Consider the following 18604-nt stretch of genomic DNA (forward strand, 5'->3'; position numbering starts at 1 on the left):
AAATGCTAAAAAAGAAGTTGAAAGCTACTATACATTTATTACTTTAAATATATGTGCACAGTGAAACACTGTAAGAGAAATAAGCTGAAACTATAGCAGTGTTCTTTCTGGGAAGTGCCATTACTATGATTTCCATTTTCTTTTTTGATGCTTATTTTTTGCCAAATTTGCTATAAAGAAGATTTTTACAATATGAAAAATGGCCAAAATGTGTTGAGCACACACTTTTTCAAAGAATTTAGTGAAAATTCTCTTATGTGATCTTGTGTTGTGGGATAGTCATTACTATCTTCATTTCAAAGGAAAATAAGAATTACAGGAATGAAAGAATTAGCTAAACTCATTTATCAAGTGGCAGAGAAAGACCAGAACCCTTTCTATCCTAATGCATTTCTCCTCAATTGCACATCATCAAATATTTCTTGAGCAAAGATTCAGTCTTTATTCAATCAATTCTTATTGCACATCTACTACATCCTTTGTTCAGTGCAAGATTCTGGGGAAGAGAGTGACAAAAAGCCTAACCATGTGATAGACACAGTGGGGACACATATGGAAGCAAACTGTATGGCCTCTATCATGAAAGAATGTACTGACAGATGTCTAAAGAATATACTACCCTGCAACAACACAATATGCATTCTTCTCAGAAGCCCATGGAACTTTCTCTAAAATAGACCATATCTTAGGACACAAAGCAAGTCTCAACAAATATAAGAAAACTGAAGTAACCCCCTGCATACTATCTGATCACAATACAATAAAACTAGAAGTCAACAACAAAAACAGCAGCAGAAAATACGCAAACAATTGGAGGCTGAACAACACACTGCTCAATGATCAATGGGTCATAGGAAAAACAAGGGAGGAAATCAAAACATTTCTGGAGCCTATGGGACACAGCAAAGGCAGTTCTAAGAGGAAAATTTATAGCCATGAGTGCATATATTAAAAACACAAAAAGATCTCAAATAAATGGCCTAATGCTATACCTCAAATTCCTAGAAAAACAAGAACAAGCTAAACCCAAAACAAGTAGAAGGAGAGAAATAATAAAAATAAGGGCCACAATTAATGAAGTAGATACCAAAAAAAAAAAAAAAAAACCCACAAAGACTCTTTGAAAATAAACAAGATTGACAAACCCCTGGTAAATCTGATTAAAATGAACAGGAAAAAGTACCAAATTAGTGAAATCAGGAACAAAAAAGGGGAACAACAAAAACCAAGGAAATCCAGGGAATTATCAGGGACTAATTTGAGAACCTGTATTCAAATAAATCAGAAAATCCAGAAGCAGTGGACAAATTTCTAGATACACACGACCAACCAAAATTGAATAAAGAGGATATTAATCACCTAAACAGATCTATAACACAAAATGAAATTGAAGCAAGAGTAGTCTTCCAGAATAGAAAAGTCTAGGACCTGACAGATTCTCTGCTGAATTCTACCAGATTTTTAAAGAAAAACTAATACCAACACTCCATAAACTTTTCTATGAAATAGAAAGGGAAGGAACACTGCCTAACTCATTTTATAAAGCCAGTGTTACACTTATCCCCAAACTGGACAAGGACACATCCAAAAAGGAGAACTACAAGCCAGTTTCCTTAATGAACATCGATGCAAAAATCCTCAATAAAATAATGGCAAACCAAATCCAATAACATACAGGAAAGATCATACACCATGACCAAGTCAGCTTCATCTCAGGAATGCAGGGATGGTTCAACATATGTAAATCATTAAATGTAATACAGCACATTAATAGAAGCAAAGACAATACCATTTGATTATCTCAATAGGTGTAGAAAAAGCCTTTTTCTACATCTATTGTAGAAAAAGCCTTCAATGAGATTCAACACCATTTCATAATAAAAACTCTGATGAAACTAGGAATAGAAGGAATGTACCTCAACATAATAAAGGCCATATATGACAAACCTATAGCCAACATTGTACTTAATGGGAAAAAACTGAACCCATTTCCCCTAAAATCAGGAATGAGACAAGGGTGGCTACTATCCCCACTCCTATTCAAAACAGTCTTGGAATTCCTAACTAGAGCAATACAGCAGGAAGAAGAAATAAAAAGAATACATATACATAAAGAAGTATATTTGCTTATACCTAAAAGACCCAAAAAGCTCCACCCAAAAACTTCCAGACACCATAAACAGCTTCAGCAAAGTAGCAGGATACAAAATCAACTTACAAAAACCAGTAGCCTTTTTGTACACCAAAAATGAGCAGATTGAGAAAGAATATAGGAAAACAATTTCATTTATAATAGCCTCAAAAAAAATCAAATACTAGGAATAAACTTAACAAAGGATGTGAATGACTTCTACAAGGAGAACTACAATGGAAGAAGACTACGGAAGGTGGATCTCCCATGCTCATTGATTGGCAAAATCAACATAGTAAAAATGGCTATTCTACCAAAACAATCTATGTTCAACACAATTCCTACCAAAATCCCAATGACATTCATCACAGAGATTGAAAAAAATCTGCCCTAAAGTTAATCTGGAAACACAAAAGACTGTAAAAGTATTGCCAAGGCAATACTGAGCAAAAAAGAGCAACACTGGAGGTATCACATTACCCAACTTCAAACTATACTGCAGAGCCATAGCAATAAATACAGCTTAGCACTGGCACAAAAACAGACATGAAGACCAGTGGAACAGAGTAGAGGACCCGGATATGAATCCACGCAGCTACAGCCACTTAATTTTTGACATAGGTGCCAAAAACATATGATGGAGAAAAGACAGCCTCTTCAACAAATGTTGCTGGGAAAACTGGATGTCTGCCTATAGAAAACTGAAACTAGATCCATGCCTGTCAACCTGTCAGCTCAAAGTGGATTAAGGACCTTAATATAAGACCTGAAACTTTAGTTCAAAAGTGCAGGAAAGAGCAGGGAATACACTAGAAGTAGTAGGCGTAGGCAAGGACTTTCTCAGTAGAACTCAAGCAGCTCAGCAACTAAGAGAAAGGACTGACAAATGGGACTACATGAAATTAAAAATCTTCTATACAACAAAAGAAATGGTTGCTAAATTGAAGAGGCCATCCACAGAGTGGGAGAAAAATCTTTGCTAGCTATACATCAGACAAGGGATTGATAATCAGAATATACAGGGAGCTCAAAATCTAAACTCCCAAAATATCAATGACCCAATAAAGAAATGTGCAACTGAACTGAACAGAAGTTTTTCAAAGGAAGAAGTTCAAAATAGCTAAAAAACACATGAAAAAATACCCACCATCCCTGGCCATAAAGGAAATGCAAATCAAAGCCACACTAACATTCTACCTCACTCCTGTTAGAATAGCTACCATCAAAAACAACAAATATTGGCGAGGAAGTGGTGATAAAGGAACCCTCATTCACTACTTGTGGGAATATAAGCTAGTACAACCACTTTGGAAAACAATCTGGAGGCCCCTTAATGCAGAGAAACTAAAGCAGATACCTTAAAGCAACTGAGGCCAATAGGAAAAGGGGACCAGGAACTAGAGAAAAGGTTAGATTAAAAAGAATTAACCTAGAAGATAACACCCATGCACAGGAAATCAATGTGAGTCAATGCCCTGTATAGCTATCCTTATCTCAACCAGCAAAACCCCTTGTTCCTTCCTATTATTGCTTATACTCTCTCTACAACAAAATTAGAGATAAGGGCAAAATAGTTTCTGCTGGGTATTGAGGGGGGGAGCGGGAGGGGGTGGAGTGGGTGGTAAGGGAGGGGATGGGGGCAGGGGGGAGAAATGAACCAAGCCTTGTATGCACATATGAATAATAAAAGAAAAATGAAAAAAAAAAAAAACTAAAAATAGATTTGCCATATAATCCAGCAATACCACTCCTAGGGATATACTGTGACTCGGGTTACTACAAAGTAACCTGCACACCCATGTTGATTGCAGCACTATTCACAATAGCCAAGCTATGGAAATAGTCAATATGCCCCACCATGGATGAATGGATTAAGAAAATGTAGTATTTATACACAAGTGAAGAGGACTGGTAGAGACAACCAATTGGAATTGTAATTCGCATATGCATGGAGACAACATAAGGAATCTCCCTATATAGCTATCTTTATCTAAAAGTAGCAAAAATACCAAGTTTCTCTTACTATATTTTATGTTTTTTCTTCTACAAAATTGGAGAACAGGAGGGCAGAACAGGTTCTGCCTAGAGTTTGGGCGGTTGGCACCCATGGGAGGGGAAAGGTGGTGGGGAAAGAGATAGAAGGATGAATATGGTGCAAGTAATGTATACACATGTATGTAAATGAAAAACAGATACATGTTGAAACTGTTCCAGGAATTGGGGGAGGGAGGGATGAAAGAGTGTCATGGAGAGGATAAACCTTTGTTAATGCTACCATGTACTCCCACCCAGCACAACAATAATAATAAAAAAAAGGAGTGTGTGCTAAGCATGCAGATGAAATACATGCATATAAAATGTAAAAGTAGAAGTAAACAGGGTGCATTCAAGTAAGTGGCACAAATTTTAAAATGCTATAAGTAGTAGAAGGAAAATAGTTATTGAATTTTGCAGTCTTTAAGGAAACTTCACAGAGGCTGTAGAGCACATATTGGACCTAAAATTTGAGGGGTATTCTTCTAGGTAGAAAGGAAATGAAAAAGCTTACCATGTCAGAGAAATATCTTAAGGTAAATCATGAAGGAGAGAACATAAAAAGTAAGTTACCAATAAAGGAAAAGGAAACATCTGGCTGACATGGAATGTTATTGAGTTAGAGCATAGTCATAACTGAAACACAAATTACAAAGAAAATGATATTAAAATACACAAATGTATTTTTTTCCCTGTGAGCACTGGGGAAATATGAAAATTTCTAAGTCACAAATGAGGAATGACTGTAAGAAGCAGTGTCTGAAAATGGAGACTGATATCAAGAAGAACTATTAGAAGGTTATTAATTCCAGAAATGCAAAAAACCAAGAATAGCTTCTTATTAAAAATTAAAGGACAAAGGTAAATGACTGGTAGTGTACTAGAAGATCTGATGACTTTTTAAAAAGTGAACATTTTAAAGATTTTGTGATATTATTCAAGTATAGGTAAATAAATAATAGAGACTCCAGAAAAAGACAAATGCACATATTGTTCCTTGGTTTTTGAAATGTTTTTTAACTACTGGTATGGTTACTACACCATTGTTAGTGATCTTGGAGGATTCACCAAGAAGAGACACAAAAAAAACCTGATACTGATATTAAAAATGTTGATTGTGGAAACAACAGATGACGCTCATAGCAGTTTATGACCAAATTCAGGGAGTATTATATAGATAAATATAAGTTATAGTGTTTTCCAATAGGCTTGACATTACATTTTCATTCGGACAAGTTGAATGAACAATGCATACCTCCACCTGATTCAGTGAATCATAGTTTGCTGAATTTAATCTCTGGAAACACACTTTTTGTTCTGCTATTTCAAAGCAAGCTATCAATAACATGACACTAGAACCATTTAACAAATTTCTGAGTACTACGCACACACACACACCATTATATTTTCACAAAATTCTTTTGTACATGGTAAAATTCTTCTAAAATAGTTTACCTTTTCCCTTGGAGCACAGAATTTAAAAATTCATTAGGGAACACTGGTCTATGTACATTGAAAATGTATATTTTTACTCTCACTCTTATTGGGTATGTCTCTTTAGGTTGAAATATCCCACTTTATTCCACCTTTACTGTTAAAAAGCTTGCTGATTGCAATTGTTAATTTTATATGTGAAGTTGAAGATGAGTGGCTAAACCTTACTTTAGGTGTGCCTGTGAGGGTGTTTCTGGAGGACATTAACATTTGAATCAGTAGACTGAGTAAAGCACAGCTGGCACCTTAATCTTGGACTTCCCAGCCCACAGAACTATCAGAAAATATATTCCTTTGTGTAAGTAAAAATAAAAGTAAAGTAGAAATTGTGACTCTTCACAGAATGAGCCCAGGTCAGTCTCTAGCACTTACCTGCCTCTCCAGATTTGTGACTTCTCATTGTTCTGGTCTCATACAAATCCTCGTACTTATTTGCCACATTCGCTTAAGTTATAGCACTTAGAGTTTTATAAATGTATTATTGTACATTTTAGGGAGATATGTATTCAGTTTTCATTGTTGTTCTTTGATTTTTATTTGCTTATCTGTAAAGTTTTCCATAATGTCCAAAAAGTACGTTCTAGCTTTAAGTTTGAATTCCTTCTTATCAAAGTAATAGCAAAGAATACATTTCATTTGGTCAGAAGAAAACCAAATATGAAATAATATAACTGCATTATTCTTTAATAGTACTTTTTAACACGCAGGTTATCCTTCACAGTAGAAAACAGTCTTTTGATTCAAAGTGAAATCATTTACTTTCACACCAAAATTTATTCTCTATGGGGTAAATTTTCAAATAATTCATGATCATCTACAGGATTCACTTCTCCCTTTGGTCTAAGGCCTAAAATTAAACCTCAATATTATGTGACAGCTGGCAAAACAGGAGGACCTTGAATGGTTTAGTCACATTTCCCTCATCACTTTGCTCTCATGGATGGAGATAAGGTACCGTAGTGAAATGACCCTCCTTTATCAAAGGGACCAGGTACAATTCCTGCCTATCCCAGAGTAGTGGATTTCAGATTCTAGTCAGCTCATGGAATTATGCAGACAAGATAATTGTGTCTTCCTGCAGGAACCCAGGGACTCCACACCTTCTTGTTACTACTCTCACAGCTCCCAGCTATTCATTGTTTCTGATTATAATCCTCACGTACCTTTGTATGGCCTGCAGCATTCTCCTTGTGTCATGAGTGTTTGTGAGAAATAAATTGCTGAAAGTTTCATTTACTCTGTGTTCGGTGTTGTGCCTTTACGCATCTCTAGATACCCGAGAGAGGAATCTTACCACCAACTGGGTAAATAGGAAGCAATGAAAACCATTGGTGTCATGAACAACGTGATATTCCCAACAATGAAGAAGATATCTCTGAGGTCCTCACCTACAAGGGCAGTTAAAAGAACAGTGTCTTAACCAGTCAATACCTCAGTCTTGCTTACCCAAGTTCAGGCTAGAGCTCTCTGGTCACTGTGTTCTAGCCTGGCGATTGTCATTTAGTACTTGAGGCAGCTAGATACTGTTTGTAGTTGTGTACCTATGGGATAGGCCCAGGGACAGCCCTCTGTAAGGTCTGTGGAAAGGAAGGAGACCACCACCCTGCAAAGAATTAAGCATGACATCCCAGTTGTTGTTGTTGTTCATGCAAGGGTAGTAACCTTGCTGGTCTCCCGTGCTGTCGCTTCCCTTGTTGTTGTCGCTTGATTTCTCCTGACCCCCAAGGACATCCATGGCAGCCCGTGGCCCAGGCACTGATGAAAAAACAAAGGGTAGGAAGAGGGAGGAGCATTTGGTACTCACCAATCTCTCAATGCAAAACCTGTAGCCAATATGCCCAGGCTCAGCACTGCTATCTATGAGCACACCAAAAAGCTAATGAGTAATCATGAGCCCAAGCCCTCATCCAAACCATCAACAAATGACTTTACTGGATGTGGACCTCAACTCCAGGATGACTGACTGGCACTCCTTGAAGAAAGGCAGCCATTTGCAAGGAGCCACCAAGCTCCTGAAAATTTCCCCATAACTACCCATAAAGTCTGTACTACAGGTGTATATATAGAAACAAAATGTAACTTTACCTACCTAGACACCCAAAATAGTCTCAGGGAATTTGTGCAAAGATAAAATTAAAGAACACATGCATGACAGAAAAAGCGGGGTTATGGTTAAGGGTGGCTTCTATCTGTCAAGTTTGAGTTGTAGATACAGCATTCTTCCCCACACAATGTCACTGTATCATTGACTATATCTCTATTGTATCAAAGATACTAATCCATGGGTTAGACAGAAAATACTTTTGGTACCCTGTGGCACTTCGTGAAGGAATTTATTAAATCCCAACTTAAGCCCAACATCTTAAAACCATGTAAGTCAATCATTACCATGGAGGAGACCTGTAAACTTGAAGCTGATTTCTGTCTCTCTGGAGGAAGAAAGTTATAAATATGATGAAGGCAAAGAGGACCCTTTCCACCCCACACACTATCGACTATGTCCAGTGACCACTAGCAATGACACAAATGAAACAGAAAAATTAAAACCGCAGATACAGGGAGGAAAACACCCAAAGAACCTAAAACAAAGTTCCTAATTCCATCAAACTGGAAATCCCAAACTTACTGAAATACTTTATATAGCAAAGATAAAAGCACACTGATTGGCTTTTGTGTTGCTATAACATAGGTTCTGAATCAACTTTAATATCTACTGAAACATACCAATTGGAAAACTACTGTGGCTTTAGCGAGTACTAGGGCCCAATTCCAGTTATATCTGAGGATCTTACTAACTTCAAACATGGTACTCCCATAATCTTAGAGAAATAACTAAACATAAAATAGCATATTATTATCACCTTAACTGTTAGAACAACTAACCTATCCTATTTCCCTGTGGTAAAACAGCACTTATTGCCTTAAAATATCCCACATTCTGACCCAATAAAAACTAAATGGAAATTAAATTAAGTCTGACACTTATAAATTGGGTTAGAAAAATGGGAAGTCATGATCCTCCTATTCCCCACTCTAAGTTAAAATAATTAACATGGCTTAATACAATTTAAAACAGTGCCTTCAAGTTTAAGACTTCTTATACATAAAAAACATATTATTAAATGATAAAATTAAAAAAAAACATGTTATTTAATAGTTTAGGAGTGAAGGGGTAATTATCCCTTAATAGACCAATTTGGTTTATTTGGATTGCTGCAACCTTAATGCCATGGTTCCATACCACTAAGGCCCCCATATCTAACAGCCTAATTATTTAAATTGCTGATTATTTCAAACAGTAACTTGCAAATATTTTGCTACTATAAATTTGGCTAATGTGATCTATTTGGTGCCTACTTCAACAGCTTCTCAGCCACAGTTTGCTTTTACCTCCACACCAAGACACATATACCTTTACCAGGCTACGTATGGGATGCCTTTGCAGACTGCCAATTACACACAATACTTATAAGAAAAATCTTAAACATTTGTTTTTTTCTCCAGGTGCATAGATATGATATCACATTAATAACATCCTCCTTCAAGAAGATTTGTTTGATATACTTGTTAAAATATACAAATAGTCACAAAGGAACTCACAAAAAGGAGAAGGGTCATTATCTCACACATAGAACAAGATTCTGCCAGTTCTATTAAATTCTTGAAAGTTAATTGGTAAAACAAGGACTGTTTCAACCCTGATACTGTCAAGAAATGGGTATTGATCCTCTCAGAACTCACAACATTAGTCAAGTCCAACATCTGTGAGTCCTTTTTGGGTTCTGGAGGCAACATATTCATTTGCAAATTGTAATCTCTCTAATGTTATTACTGACAAACTGGCCCATCTCGAAGGGAAATCTTTCCAAGCAAAGGCTAAAGAAACTGTCCAAGATGCAAGCAATAGACACCTCTGTTAGTGCCTTCATAAGCTTCACCAACTTCATCTCATATGAAGAATTTCAGACCACCTGCAATGGCTTTAAGTTGCCCGTGAAGTTTTGATACATGAAACTGGCTTTCCTGACCATTATAGTATAGTACATATACTGGCCACATATTGGGCTTTTCTAGGAATAAAGAGTCTCATTGAGCACATGATTCTCTGTACACAGCTGTCCATTATGCTTTGGATCACTGAAGCAGCACCTCATGAGCTTGTCATGACTACTGAGATCTCTTTGATGCAGGATGGAGTTAAACCTGGGCCTTTTGATGTATTATACCTGCAGGAGGGTGGTAGCCTCCTCTATGCTCAGTCTCTTGCCAGATATCATGATGCTGGAGGAAGCCATCCCTTTCTCGCCCCAAGTTGCCCTTGAAGAGTAATTGAATGAACAGCAATGGTGTTATTTCCACCATCACACATAATGAAGCTCAATGGAGAGCTCCTTCTTCCTATCCCTTAGCCAGGATGTCTCTAATAAAGTATACAACCCAAGCGTTGGCACCATTGTCACCTTTATCTTAGCACTGGATGCCCTGGCCATTGGCCCCATCTGTTATTTTTTACAAACTCATAAGCCATTGTCAAGAGTTACCCCAAAATCCTGGAAATCTCTTGCTTCACAGATACCCAAAACATAAACCAAATTAACAGATTTATCTACCTATGCCAAGACCACAATTCAAGGCCTCTGCAGGACACTTTTCATCCCTTTTGCAGTTCTAGAAGCTAAGGATAGTGACCAAGGCACTCATTTCACTTCTTAGAATACCCATCTTGAAGAAGGCATTCAATAGACATTCAGTTTCTTCTATAGGCCTCAGGTAATCAGCCCCAGGAGGGAGCCAGTTTAAGCAAGAAGGCTGCTGGTGTTTTCAAAGAATTCCTATTTAAGACACAAAGTGGAAAATGTTCTCCTCTTCCCAAGTGTCACTATTGCCACAGGCTTCTATTAGTATCCCCTGGATATACCCATCTTTATATCATGTCAAATAAGTCCCCAAATTGGGTTTATTGGCTATATATGAGGATTCCACTAAAGTTCTAGTTTTTTATGACATCTCAAAATGTTTCCTTCTTCTTCCTGGTCAGGTGGCTATTTTGTGACCTAGCAGTGCTAAGCACTAAAAGATTCAGTTATCATCAAGATTGAAATTGATATCATTAAGTGTCATTTGTGGCATAAAGCAAAGTTAAGGCCTGACATTTGGTACAGTAGGTCTCAAAGGGCCTAGCCACAAGTTCACCTCCACACCCTTCACACAGATACGGTTCCCTAACCAAACTACTCTTCTCATCTGATGGACCAATCACAGCTTCTTCTCATCAACTGAGTTTTCTGCAAGAACTAGGGACACCTAACCCTCTTCACAATATAAATTTTCCTCCCCCAGCCCTGCTTGTTCACTGTGTTCCCAAGTGCAGGTTCTCTATGGGCCTACATGATGTGCAGATCCTCTCCCATTATTAGTATATGTGACTGATAAGTTGCTCCCAATCTCATCTCTTCGGTGTCAGATGTTGTTTAGCTCTTCCCACCAACAGCCTGACTAGGATAAGATTAAAATACTCAGCATCAATACAATACTGCTTTACTTAGTCCCTTGAAAAAGAGCCTAAAGTACAGGAAAGAAGAAAGCACGAGGTTCACATATGTCCTGTGTCCATGCTGACCTTGGGTGGCAACTTGTCCTATTTCATCAGTGTTTACTAGAAGCCACAGGTACTATATCAGGTGTAACCTTAATCTCAAGTACAAATATGTGCAGCTGAGTCCTCTGTTCTGTCCTAGAAATTTTGGAGTTCAAGGTCTATTTAAAACACTCTGGTCCCTTCTTGAGGTCTGTGAAATCATTTTAGTCCTGCTCCTGCATACCTGAGTGCTTGGAAACTCTGTGAAGTGGCTCTCAGACCCATCTGCCTAGACATTTCCTTCCCCATTACTTCTCTACCTTTCTAGGGTCATACATGTAGAGCTTCTTTAACATGCTCAAAGTTTTCCTGGGAATTAAGGCATAGTCTTTTCTACACTTGCATTTAGTAATTCTATTAAAATTTTTGTTGCTATTCCCTTCCGCTCAACCCAGAGAGCTGGAGTCCTAGGGACCTTCACAAAGATTCAATGACTAGGCTCTCTTCACATCTTCAATTCTCCCACTAGCTGATAAATGATTCATTTCCTTTCCCAGAAACATAAAAACTAATTCCCACTCTAAGATTGTTTTAAGTTCTCCGGTCTCAGCTCAGAAAGTCTTTTCTTTCAAAACGTCAAGCTATTGTCAGATAAAACATTGGCTTGCAAAACTGTGGCTCTTTGTTTGCATCTAAAAAAATTAGAAACTTAAAGTGATCTTTTGTTCTGGGTTATATGTATCATTTTTCAGTAAACAATGTCTATAAAAAGAATTAAATGGTAAAGAAGGAAAGAAATCTCAGTTAATAATTAAAAATGTTATCAGCCATACAAATTTAGGCAGCTACTCTTAATTGAGCTTTTAGCCAGGCAGTTACTTTATATATATTTGTGAATTGTTCATTGCTTTATTGCATTACTTCATTTAATCATTACCACAAACGTTAAAGAGCAACGCACACACATAAAGACAGAGACAGAGAAACCACCCACAATTATTATAATTATTAAGTTTTCCAAACATTAAGAAACTTCCCTAAGTTAGGATTTAAGCCTTGTTATATCTGATTCCAAAGAATGGTTTTTTAATCATTTCATTATATTGCCTCTCTTCTTGAATCAGAGGTCCTTATAAATTTAGAAGAGATTAGAATAAAATAGAAATGTTGCAAGTTCTAAAGAAGTCACCTAGTATAGCCATCTGACTTATGCATTAATCACTTCAAGGAGAATATTTTCCTTCCTTGACCCACATATTTTCCATAGTACTTGAACTCAAAATGCTGTTCAAGCAATTATCTGACATGCAAATTTTTATTCATTTTTGAATCTTAAAAATGTAGGTCATAATTAAATTACATACACAATTTTGAATAAAATGTACATTTTAGTGTCTATATTTCCTATTAACTATTATATAATCTATTTATGAGAACACACACACACACATTCAGATGCCTTAAAATTCTTTCACAGAATAAAATGGAACCAAACTCCTGTTACTGATGACATAATCTTATCTGTCACTTAATTACTATGTTATTTCTAAGTATGTTATTTTTACTTTCCAACTAAACTCAACAGAACTGATTAAAAATATTAAAAGGTCAATATAAATTTTTGTTTAATGGTAATATTCTTAAATTTAATTTTAGACTTCTTTTTGATATACTTCATCTTCGTAGTTTTTGTTAAAATATGAAAATACATTTGTGTTTTATGGAAAGACATTTTATATACAAAAGAGAGAAATCCATAGAATGCAACAAAGGAAACCTGTTGATTCCCTGGGTGAAAACTGACAGTTGGCTACATTCTACTTACCATTCCTTTTAGTCATTTCCATACAGTAAGAGAAGTCAATGCCTATCCGAACTTCCACTTGTCATACATAATGAAAATTTAGCAACCTTCTGCCAACTATGCACACCCCAGCCTGAGCATACTTTCAGCTCAGTAGCTGCTAAATGATCAGACACTCTGCTCCATCCATCTGCTCTAACAGTGACCTCTTTGAAATTTTTTATAAGCTTTGGATGTTTTCCTTTTATAGCTTTGCTAACATAATCATATTACATCCTGACACCAGGCAGTGTAAATTAATTCCTCTTTTTTTCTTATGTGCCACTCCACAAAGAACCAGATTTTTCACCTTAACACTTGATTAAATTTGTGGAAAAGAGAAGACAAAAAAAAAAAATTGAGGTCTTTGAGAAAACTACATCTCACCTGTGCCAGCCTGGAGACTAACGCAGTGAATTTAAAGCAAATTAGCATTTCCTTTGCTTCCTAGGATTTTTTTTAAAATCATAATAAGAAAGACATGCAGAATTACAGGAGGAAAGAAAGGGCAAAGGTAGATGAAAAGAAATCAGTCTTATGCCAGATGGACTAGAGCAGTGTTCCCCAAACTTGTCTGGATGTAAGCCTCATCTGGAAAGTCTGTTATCAATAAAGCGCATTTGCTTTGGTATATCTGACATGATATACATTACAAACACCATAGGTGATTGTGGTCGGTAAGTATGAGAATAATTGGAGTAAAGAGTAGGGCACATTATCCTCTGTCTTCCTCCAGTAATATACAGAGGAAAAATCCATACATGATGTTGCTTCAGAGTCTAACAGTATGTTCACCCAGTGGTGGTTGTAGTGACCTGTAGCATGCCTGTACTCAATCTTGGAGACCTACTCATCTAGTTACAGACCTTATTAAAATTTTCCTTGTAGTAAATTTTAAAAATTTACTAATTCACAAAATAAACTTCCTGCTATGTCAGGACTTATGTTGATGTCATGGTCTGGACTCTTCCAACTTTCATTCTGATAGCCAATCCTGAGGTTCGCCACTAAACCAGTTTAATATCATGATCACTAAACATTTTGTGTGGGCGACTTGGTTTCCCTGGAAGACCATAAACACAAGGGCAAGGACACATAGATTCTAAGTGTGCACAGCAGACAGTAGGTGTTTAATGATGTTTTCCAAATGAACTTCACAGCATGTTGAGCTTGTGCTGTCTTCAACATTTGTAAATCTTGTCTGTGCAAATCAGAAGTTTGTTATCGAATCTGATAAAAAAAGTTCCATTGGCATTTTAAGAATTGCCATATTTATACTCCAGGCAGCAAGCATGAACCACTGAAACAAGAAAGACCTTTCAAACCATCCTGCCATTCTGCTTCACATCAGATTTTTCATTGTTGTCCTGTGACATTTGATTAAGGATATTAAAGAATTGTGAATGGGAAAATTCTCCCAAATTCACCCAAATTAAAATAACCAACTGATTCTAATAATCTACAAATTAGTATTATTACAAATAATCTTCAAATATGCTAACAAACATAGGGAAGTGGAGAGGGGAGAAGCTTGGACACATTGGATAAAAAGCAGAAAGAGCTGCTCACTGAAGCTCATTTGCTCTAAAGTCAGCCTGAGCATGCTGGGTGCTATTAAGAAAGATCTCTGTAGGTCTCTCAAAAAGATGCAAAAAATGAACTAAGCAAAAGGCAACATTGATGAAGCTCTCATTTAATTCAATTAATATTTTGAGGGCATCACTTATAAATGTTCACCTGAATTAACAAAAATCAGAAGCAATCTTGGGAAATATGGTCAATATTAAAGAGCTTTATGTCGAAGGTTAAGTACTAGGAATGAATATGTGAAAGCAGTGAAGAAAGACACTGCATGATCATTTCAGAACACGTTAGACCATAATTTTATTATTAAAAGTCCAGCTTTTAATCAGTTGTAATTATTCTTTTTTATCAGACTCTCCCAAACCAATTGCCCTGCTCCTTCTTCATCATCATTCTTCATCAATCTGTTCATGCTTTCTTCCCCAGCTCCTGGATCCTCCAATGTTCTCCTCTTTGTCATGCTATTCAAACTAGTTCTTACAAAAACATTCATCCATAAATTAATTAACTCATTTATTTATAAGATTATGCATTATGTGCAGTTCCCCACAAGAAAAACCTCAAAATCTTAAACCAAAGAGCCAACTTATTTCTGGTGGCATTTCCATGAATTAGTTATTGTAAAGCAGTACTATTTTTAGAAAAAGTGGGAAAAGAACTTCCTGAATTATTTGAATTGTATCTTCTACCCATTTTTTTTAAGGCTGGTGAGTGTGTTGAGACTTATGTTTGTATTCCTAACACCATCAATTGCATAACATGAGGAGACTTCTTAACCTCTCAGAGCCTCAGTTTCCCTGGTCCTTTTCACGTAATGTCCCCTAAATAACTAAAATATCCTTTCATTTGTTGTTTTCATAGGCAGAACCTAGATTTCTTTAGTTTTCTTTCCAGTAATGAAGTACTCAGTACCTGTGATCTCATTAACTCATCCTATACACAAACCTGCTTGAATCAAACTCACCTAAACATTCTAACCATTCCTCAGAAACAGCACAAAGAAAGGAAGTAGTGATTAAAGCATATTCTGAGCCACTTTCAAGCATTTGAAAGCCAATTTGTTTCATTAAAACCTATGTACTAGAAATATTCATTGCAATAATCTCAAAGCTTAGAATTTTTTGATGTAGATGGGTAAAATTTACTAAAAATATATTTTATTTACATCAAAAAGTGTGAACTTAAAGTACTGAGCTTTCAGATAACTTTGAAACTTTGCATTCTGGGTTCTTCAGAACTCAGACAACAATCATACCTCATAGCATACAGAGAGAGGAATATTCTGTCATTTTCAGAAGCCCCTACTGCAAGATATGGAAATAACAAAAAAAACCCACAAATGTTTAAAGTTGTTTGTTTTGCTTTTATATACTTTCATGTGTAATTTTCTCCAGAAAATTTTCTATGGAGCATGGACAAAGAGCAGAGGGGTCTAATGTTTATTAACTTGGATAGAGTCTGCAAACTATTGTTAATTGTCATGACTAAAATTTGAAACCTATTTCACATACATTCTAAACAGAAGTTTTAATGTAGTCCAAATATTATGTTTCCTAAGATAAGGTATCCCAATCATAGCAGAAAAATTCATTTAGTATTTATTCATTTCTTCAATTGAGGCCAAGGAGAATTGAACATAGTGCTAACAGACTAATTCTTTTGAACCTAAGATTCCTCTCTTTCATTTAATCCTCTCTAAAACTTGCCTTCAGATTTACCTGGGAAACATAAATTGAGTCATTCTTATGTCTATTTGTCATATACACAAAATATTACTGTGCATAGAATTTTTTAATTTTTCAAAATCTATAACTTTTTTTGTATTACCTACATTTTTGGACAGTCTCCTCCTTATTTCTGTGGTGACTCCTGTTTCTTAAATTAAGGATCATGATGAAATATATGATCCTGCTACTAATTTCACCATAGTCTATGACTAAGAGCAAGTGACTAATTTTTCAAAGCACATTTTTAATGACCTGTGAAATTCAGCAGCTGGGGGGAAGGTTCATAAGTTAAATGTGTTTTCAGAATTTTAAAATGTATAGAAATGCTTCAATTGATTTATTTTTAAGATTGAAATGTATATTTTGCACAAGAAACTCACATGTATATCTGATCTTGACCATCACGTAACTAATTCAGATTCTTTTTTTCCCATTTTACAATTTAATAAAACTAATTAAGAGAAAAACGGAATAAAATAGACAATCCATGAGTAATTTGTCATTATCCAAGAATTTGGGAGCAAAGAACTTTACTCATCAGTAGTAAAACAAACACACAAAATCAAAAACAAGCAATCCTGATTTCAAAGATGAGGAAAAAAGATCAGATTGCTGGTTTGACTGAACATCTGGTTAATTTCAAAATCCAATCTGAACATTAAGTCACTGGGCATCTGTGCCAGACTTTTTCCATAAGACAAGATGGTGTTAGTTTCTAGTGTTTTTTAACAATAAAGACTACTTTTTAAACATCAGATCATTTGTGGACATGGTGGATTCCAAGTAGGCAGAACATGATTGAAACAACCTTTCCTATGGAAGGTGGGCAGACATCTGAATCAAGGTGATAAGCAAAGAGCCAACCAGTTGGATCCCTCTTTGAATGGACACAACTAGAAAACTCTACTAGCAATAATAGTGAATATTCAATTCTAGGTTTCCTATTTCTGTGCTATAATTCATTAATGTTAACCTTAAGGTTTTGGTAAAGCTTACTATGTTTAAAGTTTAACAAACGTAGTGATAATGTGTGCTTTGGAGGATAATGATGGAACCCTCAGAAAAATCCTAAAATGATGTAGACTAGAGGGACCTGTAGCAGCATGAAGAAGCCTTAGAAGACAGTAGAAGGCAGTGAGCAGAGAGACCAGGGCAGCAGAGTTGAAAAATTTACATATAGAACTCAGAAAAGCCTCACAGAACCTGATATTTTCAGAAACACTCAGTGTGGGTAATATGAAAAGATTGTATGTCCTATAGTATAAGAGCTCCAACTATGGTTTTTTATTTTTAATGGCAATATGACTTCTCAAGTTTGAAAAATCTATATTTTTTAGATAACTTGCTTAAGAAAATGTGTAACAGATGAAAAAGTACTTTTATGAAATAAATACAGGTATTTAAAGGCATTCTTGTGCTAGGGATGTAACTCAGTGATAGAGCATTTCTCCAATATGCACAAGGCCCTGGGTTCAAGTCCCTGTACTACAAAAATAGTTTTACTTTTTATAACAATAATATACACACATTTGGAAAATGGTAGCATATATGGACATGTGATAGTATTTATCTAGATGTAGATACATGATTTTGGAGACCCCTTTAATAGTTTTATGGAATTCTAGGAGATTAGGACCTGTGTCATAAATCATGATCGTAGTGACCACCAACTCATCTCCTGTGACAACTGATAACTTCAGCTTTTAAACTTTGCTCCACTAATCTTTAATCCTCCCTTCTTCCATTTAAAATTAAAAACTATTTAAGCTGAAAGAAAATTTTGTTTGGTGCTTATTCTTCTCAGTTGACTCTAGGGTTTTTTTTATGGTTTTTTGTTTTTTTTCGGAAACAAGATTCTCATGTAGCCCAGGAGGGCCTCAAACTTGTGACTTTCCTGCCTCATCCTCCCATGTGCTGGAATTATAAGTGTGCACCACCATACCCAGCTGACTCTCAGATATTGAAAGCCTAGACAACTATGATTGTCAGTGTTCCACAGACAGTCCCAGGGGTCCTCAGCAACACATCTGGAGAATGGAATGCAGAAAACTCTCACTCTAGAGTACACCCCAGAGCCCAACCAGTTGTTCAGTTCAGAGTTCTGACAGCCAATTATGAGCATTTAGCACTCACCACCCCTATGGGAATCCTTCTCTAAATCCTATCCAAACCTCATTTGTTAAATTATGAATAGTCTCACACAGTTGAGAATG

The 18604-nt window shown here is 36.1% G+C and overlaps 1 protein-coding gene across 9 annotated transcripts in view; it reads right to left on the reverse strand.

Moving 5' to 3' along the window:
* Positions 1–18604, reverse strand: part of Pkib (cAMP-dependent protein kinase inhibitor beta) — a 118657-nt gene that overhangs the window by 20041 nt on the left and 80012 nt on the right. For 3 of the 9 annotated variants that reach the window (XM_074075349.1, XM_074075352.1, XM_074075348.1), the window contains exon 3: positions 7322–7414. The exons of the other annotated variants lie outside the window; for them this stretch is intronic. In XM_074075349.1, the coding sequence (XP_073931450.1) occupies positions 7322–7394 (73 nt within the window). In that variant the 5' untranslated portion in view covers positions 7395–7414. The remainder of the gene's footprint in view (positions 1–7321; positions 7415–18604) is intronic. 9 annotated transcript variants of the gene reach the window in all.

The sequence above is a fragment of the Castor canadensis genome, chromosome 1 (assembly GCF_047511655.1).
Source record: "Castor canadensis chromosome 1, mCasCan1.hap1v2, whole genome shotgun sequence".
Taxonomy (NCBI): domain Eukaryota; kingdom Metazoa; phylum Chordata; class Mammalia; order Rodentia; family Castoridae; genus Castor; species Castor canadensis.